The following is a 15,274-nucleotide window of genomic DNA, read 5'->3' on the forward strand; positions in this document are numbered from 1 at the left end:
GTAACACCCAAATGTGGTGAACTCTTAAGGATTTTTCTTTCAAGTGTGAAGGAAGGTGTGATGTAGGTATGCTATGGGGAGGCAACCTGGAACCAAGTTTCAAAGTAAAGACTTAAGATTAAATTTCCCTTCCCACCTCCACATTTTTGGGGGGAAGACGGACAAAGAGCAACAGCACAGGCTATTAAGAAGAGACCTACTGCTCTCTTAATTCTAACAATTCTTAGTTTGTTCATAGGCTTTTGTGGCATAAGCTACAACAAAGAGATCTGTCTTCTGTGACTAATTTAAGTTTCTTAAAATATTTAATTAGTTGGCCTATTAAATATCCTTATCTCTCACTGGTAAGCTCATACCTTACGTATCATAATATTGCGTCTACAAGATTATGGTCAGTCTTCCCCTTTCTTTTTCCATCATTTAGCTGTGCTCTTCCCTGTCTTTTTCCATTCAAGAAGACTTGCTTGAAAAATAATACACATTTTATCGTGATAAGGAAGAGTGTTCCTGTTAATTTGATACACCTCTGGTTTCATTCTTTTACAGCTTATCTTTCCTGAGGCTTTATGGCCCTTCACCCATTTAGTAAGAAGGTCACTGGCAAAGGTAAAGAACTATACAGTGATGGAGATAACTTGTTAGATTTTTCTCAGTTGTTAGTGTTGTAGAATAGTATAAAAAAAAAATCAGCTTTATACATGTAAGGTACTTATATTGGCACCTGGCATCAATTGTAGTTATCAGTAGCAATGCAATACTATAGTATAACCTTTTCTCAGCAGCGTTTCAATTGAACTTATTTCCTTTAATCTCAGCCTTTTATTCTACAGTCAGGACATGCAGGCTTCAACATAAATATTTTAGATAGGACAAAAATTGTTCAGAATTTATGTAAATGCAATAAGGTGCAAGAAATACTTATGTTCTGGAGGTAGGTGTATTCAAGGGTCATTCATTTGTCATCTGTATGGTTTTGAATAAGTCCTTTAATTTATCAGAGCTTCAGTTTTTTCATATATGAAACGGCGTAATAGCAAGTGTGTCTCAAGCTTAGAAGTTGTAGCACTGTGCCTGACAGGTCACAAATTCACAATAAATGTTTCTTCACCAAGCATATTTTTGGTTAGGAATACAAAGCTTGATGACAGTCCTTGCTCTTACAATGCAGATGTAAGGTAATAAATGATAAATGTAGTTGTGGGACTAAAGAACAAGTAGTGTGGCAAATGCTATGTTAGGCATAAGACCTCTGATGCTGAAGCATCACAGGAGGGCAGCTAATCCACACTAGAGAGCTCATGGAAGGATGACATCGTGAGCTGAGTCTTCAGACGTGGGACTACAGGCCAGAGTTCACAGTATTCCAGGGAGAAACAGTTTCTGGCCAGTGCTTCGTGCCCAATAAAAGGTAACTATTACAAAATGTGTCCCTGTAAAAGCCCTGAGGCAGGAATGAGAAAACTAGTTATAATTAATCTATTACTAGCTAATAAGCAAACTCGTGGGCTTGAAAAAGTTTATATTCTATTTACATACTTTACTGACAATATCTGAATTAGGGAACAAAGCGCAGTAGAATATGCCCATATAGATTCCAGGTTGTCGTGTTTTGCTGCTGCTTGGGTGTAGTAGGGATAATTGATTGGGGTGGCCACGACAGAACCAAGCACACCAGTAATGCACTTGGGAGATTTTATAAATGGACTGGGCTTCCATTTACTAAATGTAAATATCTTAACTTTAGGGGTGGGTACCTAAGGAAGCTGCGGAGTTATGGGGGTGAAGGGGAGTGGAGAGAAGTGATCACTAACCAGTGCTGTGAAGATAACAAAGAAGCTTCCGGGATCCAAGCTAGCCTTTGTGTGTAAAGAGTAACAGTAACACCCACGTACCCTCCAGTTAAAAAGTATTTCCATCAATCGTTTTTCAAACGAAGGCCTGACTGCGCCCTGCCACTCACCGCCAGCTGGGTACTCACGAGGGCCTGGCCAGGAAGTGAACCAGCTCCCTGGGGCCGGGCCCAGGCCGCAGAACAAGTGCACCTGGGGAGCGCCGGCGGCGGTCGGGTCACGTGGCCAGGGCCGCACCGCCCCCGAGCGCGGGGTCACGTGAGAGCACCGCCCCGCTCCGTCTGGGCCCGCGGCGAGGTGGAGCCTGGCGTTTGCCCCGGAAGTGGCTGTCCTCGGCTGACAGCTGCTTGTAAGGGGGCGGCCGCGCCTGCAGGCCCAGGGCAAGATGGCGCTGCGACCGGGAGCGGGAGCCGCCGGCGGCGGGGCCGCGGGAGCAGGTGCGGGGGCCGCCGGGGGAGGCAGGTGAGTGTGCGGAGGGGCCCGGGCTGGGTGGGCCCGCGGTCCCGCCGACGCTGGACTGGCCGAGGCAGCGGCTGGGGTGTTTGGCGGTTATGGCGGTTTTCTCCCGCTGCAACCCCTTTCTCTTTAGAACTGGGTTATGGAAGATGGGTCACCCCCGGGGGACTCGGCCGGAGGGGGCGGGTGGAGCCTGCGCGCCCGACTCCTGGGGCCCCGCGCTGGGGCACGGGCTGCTGGAGCTAAGTGGGGCGCGAACGCGCGCCTTTGAGCCCGGAGAAGGTGAGGGTCGGCTCGGCGGGAAGGAGGAACCCCGACGCCTCGCCTCTGGTCCTGGCTGGCTCTGAGGCGGCCAGAGACTTCCCCTGCCCAGGGCTTGTCGGGCTTGACCCAGGGAATTGTCTGGAAGGCTCTGAAAAATCTGGGCGCGGACCTGGACAACTGGTTCCAGGAGAGATGTTCCAGTGTTTGTATTGTCTGTCTTTTCCTCATTGGAAGTGTCCAGACTTTTCTTATTTCCTAAATACTTGAGAAACCGCAGGAAAATCTTCAGACCTTTGAATGGGTAAATTGGAACTCTTGTAGATGTAACTCTGAAGGCTTGTCTCTTTATTGAACATCAAAAATTAGCAGTTACGCAGTTAGTACGACCTAGCTTCAGACTTGGTGACTTAGCCCTCCGACATATTTCAGCTAACCATTGCCTGTGGCTCTCATACCTGAAACGGTAAGGGATATAAACATTTGCAAGTTGACAAGCTCGTTACTGACGGAAATGTTTTGTTCCAGGACGTCTTTACCCACTTCTGTAATGCCCTAGTGTGGTTTTGTGGCCAACACATACTGCATACACATTTGGAGATAAAATTAGCTTTTTGTCTTCAGCATCCTAAATTATTTTTAGAAAGCCAGGTGTTAGGTTTTTGCTATGCAGTGTTATAATTTTGGAGTTATGAACACTAGAGAAATGTAAAGTCTTTACAGTTATCACCTGCAGGTGCTTTATATACTAGGGAAAAGGCATTGGCTCTTTAATAACCACCTGTGTGCAACCCCATTTTTCATTTCCTCTACACATCTTTGACTTTAGATATAAAACTTTGGGTTTTTGTTTTCTAATTACTGATATTTTACACTTTTCCATGAGTATTTGGTAAATCATTTTCTGGCTGGAGAATAAAAATATGTAATCTCTGTTTCTCTCCCTTTTCTATGTGTGATGATGGTTTCAAACATGTTCTTGAGTGAATTTAATTTGACCAAACATAGGATCAATCAAAGTACTAAGTCCTGGGAAAATAAAATCTTAAAAGAATTTGGCATTCTAGGCTTTGTTTTTTGTGGGTTCCCCCCCCCCCTTTTCGGGGCGGAGCACATCAAGGGAGGACCACAGCTGCAGAAAATTGAGTGGCTCCTATCCCTTAGTGTATTTTAATATCATTGTACCATAAGCTCACATTTTTTTATAAGTGTGGCCTGACTTGTGATTAGAATGATTGATTTTAAAATCTCTTTCCTCTGTAAATGTAGTAATTTCCACATTCCAAGATTTTAGAGGCTATATGGGAAGAAAATGGTTCAAGTGACTTACCTTGAAAATGTATGGTAAATAGGGCCTCCCAGGTGGCGCAGCGGTTGAGCGCTGGGTTGCGAAGCTGCCCGCGGCCCGGCCACCGGAGGAGGGTCCCACATGGCGCGCAGACCTCTCCTGCCGCCCGCTGCTCCCCTCAGCAGTGTACTTCGGTCCTTCTGCCTGCTCTGCTCCCCGCTCTGGCTCTGGTGAATTCTCTTGCCCTCCTGGCTTCTGACTGTACCCAGTGCATGTATAAACCAAACAAACAAACAAACAAACAAATAGATAAATAAGACATGCCTCTAGAAAATTAAAAAAAAAAAAAAAAAAAAGAAAATGTATGGTAAATACATTAAATATGTTGGGAACTTTCTGAGGCTGAGAAACTATGCTCAGCAAAGACTATTACTGTTTTTAGAAAACTCTGATGTATGAGGGTTGAGTTAGTTTATCAGGAAACTAACATGGTAAACTAAGTAAGTCTATTTTAGGGAAAAAAGAACCAGGCAACCTGTAGGGTAAGGAAAAAATGTCAGGCTTTTCTGTCCTCCTCCCATCAGGATAGATGATGGATCCTTGTGGTCCTGAATGCATGCCTGATGGCGGGCACCTGGTGTAGGGTGTGGGCATAGGTAGATGGGATTCACCTGGGTTGAGACTGGGCTTTTAAGGGTGGCGTCACGGGGACGCCAGTAGAAACCAAGAGAGAAGCAGAGAACCCCGGAGAGCCCAGAATGAAGACTTGCTGGGGGCTGGGAGGCCTGCCAGCCTCCCGGCCCCCCAGCACCCCTGCCGGCCATATGCCTGGTGAACCCCAATAAAAGCCTGCAAAAACCACTGAGGACTCTGCCTCCTTTACCTGGTCTGCATGGGATCAGAAACCTGCTCAGGGGCCATTCCTGCCCTCTACACAACCTCACTCAGCATTTACTGAAGAACACCCTTGAGCTATTACCCTATTTCTTAGATACTTGTTTCTCTTGTAAGGGGCTAAGCAAAAAACAATGGGATTTTCTAGTTTTGTTAATATGTTGGCCTACTTTGATGAGTATCTTGAGTGGGCTACTTTTGAATCAGTGGTAGAGCTATTTAAGGGGTAAAATTTACTCAAGAGATGAGAAGTATTAATTTTATTTTTAAGATCAAGTATGGTAGGAAAAAAAGATGAAAGATTTTGATCAGCCTGTATTCTGGGATATTATTTGTGTGCTTTGTCTATTTTTTCCTGCTCTTGTAGAAATTCCTAAGGATTTTTCATCTTCCTCTGCTTCTAGCCCATAATATTAAAAAAATTCTGCAATATTTTTGGCTTCAGCTACACTGGAGGCAAAAAAGGTATTTTAGCTGGGCCTCATTTAAAAAAAGAGAATGGGGTCAAGAGATTGTCTTAGAGGTGGGAAGGCCTAGGGACTAGCAGATGGGCCTGGGGGACTGTGGCACGGAGTGGGCGAGAAGAGTTTTGTGAGATAAAGGAAAAGAATGTTGTGCTAAACCTGGAGAAAGCCTTGAATTTGAGTATAAGGGAAAGAAATTCAGTTTAAGTAGAAATTAGTGCACAGTTTTAACCCCAGGCGTGACCTCAGCAAATGGTCCTTTAGGCAGATGCGCCTCACCTGTGTACACAACATGCTTTAGAAGCCATAGAGTGTGGAGGAGGAGAGAGCCATTAAGCTCTGTAGGAGTCCAGGCCTGAGAAATTAAAACTAATCTAGGTTAGTAGCAAAAGGGAAGGGAAGGATGAACTAAACTAAAAGGGAAGGATGAACTAAATAGGTATGTGATAAGCAGAGCTCACAATTCTGCTTTCTGCTTTCACACTAGCACATATGTGATAAATAGTGGTTTTACCTTTGAAATTAAATTGTTGGTCACTTTGCTGCAGTTTTTTGCCAAAATTTTGCTGCTTTCAATGTAGCTTGAATCCACAAATATTTGCAGACTGTTTTTTTGTAACTATGTGTTAGAAGCAGAGCAAGGTGAAAAGCCCTTAAGGAGTTTATGAAAGAGCAGGGGGAAAAAAAGACAAAGCACACAAATGATAATATCCCAGTCAGATACAGACTGAGCAATATCTTTCTTTCTTTCTTTCTTTCTTTTTTTTTTTTTTTGCCAAACCTTTTAGCTGCTTGTCTAGCCAGTCTTTAAGCATGTTGCTAGTCACGTAAACATTGCAAAGAATTGGATGAATGGTTTACACAGATCATTGATTATTTGCTAAATTATTATTGGAGTGAGTCATGTTTGTGAATTTAGTATTTATGTTTTTGAAATAACCTTTATATTACCTGTTCTTATCTGTTTTGTTGTCTAAAGTGGGACCTCAGTTAACTTGTGGTTCTGTGTTGTCATTTGACATTGGAGAAACTACACAGGCTGGTGAATGACACAGCTTAGAACTTCACAGTAATATTACAGTTACTGGGCTGGAAAAAAGAAAATGTAACTCAAATTTCCAGATTTTACTTAACCACTATGTCATATAGTGATTGTAATCTTTAAGACTGATTGTGAAAAGTCTCTACAGGTTGATTACCTTAAATGCCTTGCCCCTAATTTATAAATCTTAACGTGTGAATAACCTTTTAAAGAGAGGACTACCAAATTTCAGCTTACAACATTTTTTTCAGTTCACACATGACTTAGCTAATACGTCTAGTTTCTAGTTCACAAAAGCTATTCACTGTGCAACCCTCTCTGGGTGCAGGCCTGCTTGTCAGCAGTAGTATCTGCTGGTGGTTCAGGTTCTTTATAAGGCTATAAATAACATAACCAGGGAGATGTCCAACTAGAACTTTATAAGCAACCTGACAAAATTTGTGGAAATTTTAAAATATTTTAGAACTGAAAGATTCTAAAGTTTGGGTTTTGGTCTTTCTCCTAGAAAGGGGATAGTGTATGTGATAGAAAAATATTAAAAAAAAAATTTTGCCACAAAATACCTGGATTTTACTAGACTCTCTAACCCCCTTCAGATCCTGACTCTCATATTAAGAGACTTTCCCACTCTTTTTCTTCTTTCATTTGACCTTTTTCTTTCCTTCCAGTATCAGAGGAAGAAGACCCTCTTCCTTTTCAAAGCTGATCCCTTTTGCTACTTTGCTTTGTAAAATTGATTCCTTCAAAAATCTTGTTTTATCAATCACTGAATGTATCTTTTATATCTTAAATACTTCTCTATAGGCCCTTTACTCTTCCTCTGTGGAAACTGTTGACTCAGAGATCACCATTTTAAAAAACAATGATCTTTATTAATCATTTTGATCCGTTTATCGCATTAGATGCTAGTAACTGCTTTCTTCTTCCTGAAATGTGCATCCTCAGTAACTGTCGGTTACAACCAGTTCTTGGTTATCAGTGATCATTCCCTAGTCAGTATTTACCGTAAGACTTTTCTAAGGTTGTCCTTGTTGTCTTCTCACTATATATGTACATTACCTTAATGTATTACCTACAGCCAGAGCTTAGTTTGTTGTTGTTTTTTTGCCTTTATTTAGAAAAGCCTTGCTAGATAAATCTGTATCTTCCTTCTGAGCTTAAGTTAATCTAGTTGCCTGCCAAATTGCTTCTCGTGGACACACTCCTGTACCTTTCTCCCCAAACCTACTCATGTTGGTTTCCTTTTCAGTAAACAACATCTTCATTCTTGCAGTTGCTCAGGCTCAAAATCTCAGTATCCTCTTCAAATGTGCTTTTTTCACTACTAGTCCCCCCTCCTAGCAGTTTGCCAGGCTCTGTTGAAATCTTCCTTTTAAGCATCTTTCATTTACTTACCCCTCCTTTTCCAGTCCCAGTACTCTGGTTATGGCCCTTTTCATCTCTTAAGATTATTGTGCTTAGTTAGTTCTGTTTGTTTGTTTGTTTGTTTGTTTTTAAGATTTATTTATTTATTTATACATGCACTGGGTACAGTCAGAAGCGCGGGAGGGTGAGAGAATTCACCAGAGCCAGAGCGGGAAGCAGAGTAGGCAGAAGGACCGAAGTACACTGCTGAGGGGAGCAGCGGGTGGCAGGAGAGATCTGCACGCCATGTGGGACCCTCCTCCAATGGCCGGGGTGCAGTCGGGGATTGAACTGGTGCTACAGAGGCTGCGGGCAGCTTCGCAACCCAGCGCTCAACCGCTGCGCCACCAAGGAGGCCCTAGTTCTGTTTATTTCAGTGTTTTCTGCCACCCCCTATTACCATAGAAACCTAAAGCCCATTTCTGATCATTTCCCTTTTTTCTACATTAGGGAAATTTAAATGCAAACTGCAATAAGATACCACTTCACACCCATTGGAATAACTATCATTAAAAAAAAAAACAAAACAGAAAATAAGGTGTTGGGAAGGATGTGGAGAAATTGGAATCTCTTGTGTATTGCTGGTGGGAATATAAAATGGTGTAATGGCTTTGGAAAACACTTGGGTGGTTTCTCAAAAAGTAAAGGTAGGATTACTATATGGCCCGGCAATTCCACTCAGATACTTCTATACTAGTGTTAATAGCAGCATTATTTACAATAGCCAAGAGGTAGAAGTAAGCCAGCTCCATCAATAGGTGAATAAACAAAAGGTGGTATGTAAATACAATTGAGCTCTGGGCTGCAAAGCTGCTCTGCAGCACCGGTTTGATCCCTGGCTGCCTGTGAGGGTCCCACATGGCGCACAGACCTCTCCTGCCGTGCGCCAACTGCTCCCCTCAGCGGTGTACTTCATCAGTCTGCCTGTTCTGCTCCCTGCTCTGGCTCTGGTGAATTCTCTCACCCTCCCGTGCTTCTGACTGTACCCAGTGCTTGTATAAATAAATAAATAAATCTTTTAAAAGAACCAAACAACAACAAAAAAAAACGGTATGCTTAGAGAAATAAATCAGATACAGAAGGTCAAATATTATGATTTCACTTAATATGAGGGTACCTAGAATCGACAAATTCACAGAGACAAAAAGTAGAATAGTGGTTACCAGGGATTGCTTGGGGGTTGGGAAGAAGTAATAGCTGATTACTGTTTAATGAGTGCAGAGTTTCTATTGGGGATGATGGAAAACATTCTGGAAATGGGTAATTGTGATGATTATACTGCATTGTGAATTTACTTAATGCCACTGGACTATGTACTTTAAAGTGGTAAAATGTTATGAGTATTTTACCACCATTAGTAAAAATCCTCTCACAACTTCATATAATATTCAGAAAAATTAACCATTTTAAAGGCCCTCTATAATCGCCTTACTTTTCTAATCCTATATCTTACGTTAAACCTTAAGTCATTTTTCTGAACGCACAGCTCTGCCCTCAGAGCTTTCACTCAAGCTAGTCTGCGTGTCTATCTTGAAGATTCAGGTCAAAAGATAAATTCGACAAGCTTCCTAAGATGTAACCCATCAAGTTACTCTTTCTCTCTCTTCTCTTCTCTGTTAGTGTTTTGAACCTTGTATCCTGTGTTAAGGTTATTTGCTTGCATCAGTGTCTTCAAAGAGATTGCAAACTCATTCAGTCCTTTCATGGAGTAGGCATTTAATAAATGTCCATGGAATTGAATCTAATCTCACCCTCATTGTATGGATGAGGAAACTGGAAACCAAGGAAGCCATCCTGGAACTATTTTCAGTGTTTTCTGTCTTTAGTTCAGAAATCTCCCCACACTAACATGTTGACTGTCATGCCTTTCATGGACCTTCAGTCTGTGTTGGTGTTGCACAAGTCAGGATCACACTGCAGAACAAGCTGCACTTCTTGATTCACCAAAAATGTGCATATTTTACTTGAAATCTTTGTACATAGGAAGATCCTAATATATTTTTGTTTTGCTTTTCAGCTTCATGTTTCCTGTTGCAGGTGGAATTAGACCCCCTCAAGGTATGTGAAGGCTTAAGTTTTGCACTGTTATTTTTCACTGTTATGTGTCTGAATTTGGAGATTATGTGGACAAATTTGAAGTACTATGGCTGTCAAATAGAGCAAAATTTTCCTGTAGTCTTGAGCCAATATTACAGCTATTCTCAAAATTTCTCAGAAGTCATAAAATTTGAGGAATAATAGGATCACCCTTCAATTCTCCCATACATACTTAAATACCTTGTTTAAATGTTTGCAGATTATTTAACCTCAGAGATGAAGAAGGCTTTCAGGACAAGAATATTAAAGAACAAGTGACAGCAATGAAATAAACTGTAGTTCTCTAAATGGCATGTTTCTCCTATGTAGATTCTTTGTCCTCCTGCTAGATTGTTAGCTACCTAAGTCAGGGGCCATGTCTGCCTTACACTTATCAGTATTTCCAGCACCAGGCATGCTGATAGAACATAGTAGGTTCTTTATAGATGTTTGCTGAATAAGTAAATGATTCTCTTGAGTTATTTTGTGCTACTGCATTTTCTCTTTATGAATTTGGTCTTCATCTAATCATGTACAATACAGATCACATATTCTGATTCAGTTTAAAATCTTTAGGTCTCAGTTTTATTCCTACAAATTTCTCTACTATGTATAGCCCTCCTCTCAATTCTAACTGTGTCTTCAAGGAAACAGTAATGAAGGGAAATAATCTGGATGCTGTGCCACTGGCCACAACATAGAAGGCAGACTGTGTCCACCCTTCTCTTGGCTCGTAGTGCTCACTTCTCCCACTCTGATGTGCCTCTCCCCTCCACATACCACGCTGCTTCTGAAAACTTGCCCTTCTCACAAAGTCAGTGTTGATGGTGTGGCAGACATGCTAGAGAAACAGGCACTCGCAAGTCACCAGTAGAAATGAAAGATAAAAGACCGGCACAGTAGCAGGTGGTCAGTGGCTCCTAGTGACTCTATCTCCATTTATAATCAGTGATGGAGGTCCAGTTTCAGTTAAAATTTTCCAAGGGTCAGTCGTATTCTTTTCATGGTGCTCATGTTTATTCATTATTTAAGCTACCCTTAATTAGATGTGTCCAAGATGTAGATCAGATGGTTTGAGATCTTTGTTCTTTAGGAAGGCATTACCTAGTTATGTGTTCATTATCGTGGCTCATTTTCCATTTTTATAAACTTTCAAGTAAAAAATCTACATATGGAGTAGTGAAGGAACAGGACAAAAAGCCACAAAGGTGGTCTGATACTTTTTTCTTCTGAATTCTAATTTTGTCTGTTCACATTAAGTATGTTTGGGTAGACTTTTATCATTTCAAGACTTTAAATGAGGCATAAATGATTGCGGAAGGCATATTTAAGAAACTGACAGCAGGAATGGCCAAATACCTGAGTTACTTATTCAGTAACTAAATGAAATTAGTTAAAATAAATAAACTTTGGGTGTAAAGGGGGAAGGGGAAGAACATTTTACTATGGTTATATTCAATTTGTGTGTCCTAATTCACCACCACAGCTCAATACCTTTGTATTGTGTTCTGTCTGGAATACTCCTCCCAAATTACTCCCCCATTTCAAGTCCTTTTTGAAATGCCAGCCAAGTGAGGAAACCTTTTCTCACTGTGATATAATGTTCCCTTTCCCTGACTCTCCCTGTCCTCCCTTACCCACTATTTTTTTCCTCTTATCACCCCCGATATATGCTTATTTTACTTACTTCCTCCAATTGCAGTGTAAGCTCCATGAGAATACAGACGTGGTTTTGTTCACTGCTGTGTCCCTGACATGCAGTAGGCCCTCAAAAACTTGAATAAATGATTGAATGAATAAATGAATAGCTTGCCGCTGATAAATGTTAGCTACAAGTGTGGATGGCCATGTTTCTGAAATTAAGTTATGTATAAGTAGCCTTCAAGATTCAACAGAAGCCAAAAGATAGACGTGGTTTGCTTTACCAGACCTGTGATTTTTTTTTAATCAAATTTGATTAAAAATTCCTTATAGTAGAACCAACACAGATGTAAAATGTTAAAATGCAAAACAGAATGAAATTTGTGTTCAGACTATATAGGAGTTTTGTTTTAGACACATAAACACACACACACACAAAGAATCGTGAACTGTGCCTAATATAGAGTAGTTTTTATTAAATCTCCAAAGACATGTATCTTTATTCTTCTTTGCTTTTGGAAAACTTTATTGGAAAAGTTTGGGAGATGCTAGTCTAAAGCATACTTTCATGATCGTTTCTGTGCCATTGCTTTACATAATTTGCATGCTAGAGACTGTTTTGTGACAAATGTTTTAACTGTTCTCATAAGGAAAGAGAAAAGGAATAGGCTATCTTTGAATATATTAGGTTTTAAACAGTTTTACTTAAGAAACTGAGGCACAAGTTGCTCAAAGTCCCAAAGCTACTAGTAAGTGGTATTTCTGTTACCTAGAGTCCATGCTTAACCACTGTTGTATTAGTTATCTGCTGCTGCATAAACAATAGCCCAAAACATTTGAGAGAGAGAGAGAGAGAGAGAGAGTGAGTGTGTGTGTGTGTGTTTGTTTAAGAATCTCAGAGTGACTTCACTGAGTGGTTTTGACTGAAAGCCAGAGAGATTGCAGTCAAAATGTCAACCAGGCTGCAGTCATCTGGAGATTTGATGGGACTGAAAGATCTGTTTCCATGGCTCACTCATATAGATGGCAGATTTGTGCTGCTGTTTGGCAAGAGGCCTCTATTCCTTGCCACATGAATTCTCCATTGGACTACTTGAGTATTCTCATGATGTGGCAGGGGCTTTTACCAGAGATCTTAGAGAACAGGGAGGAAGAAGCACTTGTTTCTAAGTACCCTTGGAAGAGAAACACTGTCCTTTCTACCATATCCCACTGGTCATGCTGGTCAGCCATGTGTGGTATTAGAGGCAAAGGTTGCTGAGACCAAATAGCATAATTCAGTCATGTTGTTAATATTTTAAAGGGTGAACAAAAATTCTGTAGAGCAGATACTATTACCTTCACTTTGCAGGTGAAGTTTTTTGACTTGCCCAGTATTATCCAGCAAAGATGATAGAGTTGGAATTCATACTCAACTCTCTCAAACCTGTTCTTTCTCCATTATATTGTGCTACTCAGAAAACAAGTCCTTTAGGTACAGGTGATTTTTAAGAAAATAAACATTAATATGTGTTGACTTTAATGATATCTATCTTTTTCAGCAGGCCTGCTGCCAATGCAGCAACAAGGATTTCCTATGGTCTCTGTCATGCAGCCTAATATGCAAGGCATGATGGGAATGAATTACACCTCTCAAATGTCCCAAGGACCTATTGCTATGCAGGTACTTGTCTCTTTAGCCAATAATTTGCAAAGTTGATGTTTGTTGTTAATGTGTCTACATTTTAAGAACACACATTAGAAGCTTCATGTTATTTTTATTTTTTGAGATTTTTATTTTTATTTATTCATATAAGAACTGGAGTGTAAGCCAGAGGTGCAGGGGTAAGAGGATTCACCAGAGTGGGGAGCAGAACAGGTGGATCTACTGAAATACACTGCTGAGGGTAGCAGCCAGTGAGACCGGAGAGCTCTGCTGCACCATGTGGGTCAGCTCCCTGGGCAGGGATTCAACTCATGCACAGTGATTGGCAGTAGCTTGATAGCATTGACTTTAACCCCTGCATCACCAAGTAGGCTCCATATTATTTTTTTTAAAAAGTATAGTTGGGCCTCTCTGATGGCACAAGTGGTTAAGACACAACCTGTGAAGCTGTCTGCAGCCTCTGCAGTGCGAGTTCGATCCCTGGCCAGCCAGGGAGCAGCCCATGTGGGGGAGCAGCCCATGTGGCGCAGCAGACCTCCTGGCCCACCCACTCCTTCCCTCAGCAATGTACTCCAGTCAGTCTGCCTGTTCTGTTCCCCACTCTGTCTCTGGTGAATCCTCTCACCCCCGACACCTCTGGCCTGTACCCCAGCTTTTATATGCATAAATAAATAAATCTTTAAAAAAATTAATTTTTAAAAAAAGTATATTCTGCATCTTAGTTGACTTCCTTCAAAATAAATACTATGTTCATAAGTATGAAAAAAAAAAAGAAAATCATTAAGGAAAATCCACCGACTTCTTTTGACTACTGGCTTAAGAATTTTAGAATGAAATTTTGGAAAATTCAGGGACCTGATGCTATGAACTAGAACTGTTAGAAGAGTTAGCACTGTTAGGAAATTGGAAGGCTCCAAGACTTCTTTATATCATGGAATTATCTCACTTAATCCCCATAGCAACTTTTTAAGAAGATGGTATCTCTGCTAAGGCTTATGAGGATGCTCACAGGGAATAGTAAGCCAGGATTTGAACCTAAGTCAGTATGTCCATACTTAATAATATGTCCATATTGTACATATTATACATTTGAATTCTACCAATGTTAGGGAATAGTTTTGAATAGTTTTGAATTGTTTCAAGCTGTGATACGACACAATCAGGTTTGTATTTCAGAAAGATCTGACTGCTGATTGGAGAATGAGTGGAGGAAGAGGGGAAAGCAACAGTGGTTGTCAGGAGCATCATTTAAAGGCTGTTGAGATGTTGGCATAAATCAAGGTTATAGAAAGGGATGTTTTTAAAGACTTCCTATTAAGGAAGTAAAATCATTAGGACTTACTGAGTAATTGGATGTTGGAAACAGAGTCCTGCAGACCTAGTGCGCTTCATGGTGACCAACGCAAGAAAAATTACTTTGGGCTGGTCAACCACGGGTGAAGCTTGGAAACCACGTTGGGCGCCAGCTGTTATAGGGCAGCCCCGATATTGAACGGGTTGCCTGGCTGTGGGTCCTCACCTGTGCGCTTAAGGGACTTATTAATACTCCACTACAGGCATACACAAAAGGTTAATAAAAGGTTTATTTACAAGGGAAAAGAAAATAAGGAAAATGTACAACTCAGGGAGAAAATAGGAAAATAAAGTCTTTAATGCGTCCTACCTGATCTGCCGACCTGGAAACCCAAAGGCACTCTGAGAGCTGGCCGGACACTGCGAGCTGGCGGAGAGCCAAAATGGGGGACTCCCCTCCAAAGCCCACATGTCTGGCTTTATACCAACCTGGCTGCTTAACCCCACCCTCAGGTCCCAGCCACCTTCCCTTTGGTGGTGATGGGATTTGGAGTTCCCAGTGTCTTTGGCTTTCGCCTGGGTTGGGGGTGGAGTCCACAAAGCCTATATGGAATTAACTTTAGGACATCCTTTTCCCCCTAACAATTGGAGAAGGTGGTATCAAATTGAAGGTGCTATCACGGTTTCTATATGAACTGCTAACTGGTGGTATCATTTATTAACTACAAAAACACTGGAGGAGATTGATGGTACTTATTGTTGACTTTGACAAAACCCATGAAATATTCAAGTGGATGTGTCCAGAGATAATTTAATAAACTGACTTGTAACTCTGGGTTGAAAATTAGTGACTTGGGAATTATCCGCATGCCTTAGGGATAAAATAGAATATCCAGGAATACTACAGATGGAGAAAATAGACCAGGATAGAACCTTTAGGATTTTAACTTTTAAATTCAA

The 15,274-nt window shown here is 41.2% G+C and overlaps 1 protein-coding gene across 11 annotated transcripts in view; it reads left to right on the forward strand.

The window, feature by feature from the left end:
• Positions 1-591: 591 nt before the first annotated feature.
• SYNRG (synergin gamma) overlaps positions 592-15,274 on the forward strand; it is a 74,294-nt gene continuing 59,611 nt past the window's right edge. For 5 of the 11 annotated variants that reach the window (XM_037494676.2, XM_037494678.2, XM_037494681.2 and 2 more), the window contains exons 1-3: positions 2,221-2,312; positions 9,677-9,717; positions 12,918-13,039. In XM_037494676.2, coding sequence (XP_037350573.1) covers positions 2,236-2,312; positions 9,677-9,717; positions 12,918-13,039 — 240 coding nt within the window. In that variant the 5' untranslated portion in view covers positions 2,221-2,235. Of the gene's footprint in view, positions 607-2,220; positions 2,313-2,558; positions 2,589-2,698; positions 3,034-9,676; positions 9,718-12,917; positions 13,040-15,274 lie in introns of those variants that run through there. The other 6 variants (XM_037494677.2, XM_037494683.2, XM_054689278.1 and 3 more) reach the window with 5 other exon arrangements.

This window comes from Talpa occidentalis, unplaced genomic scaffold (assembly GCF_014898055.3).
Source record: "Talpa occidentalis isolate TD23 unplaced genomic scaffold, MPIMG_talOcc4v2.1 talOcc4.7, whole genome shotgun sequence".
Taxonomy (NCBI): domain Eukaryota; kingdom Metazoa; phylum Chordata; class Mammalia; order Eulipotyphla; family Talpidae; genus Talpa; species Talpa occidentalis.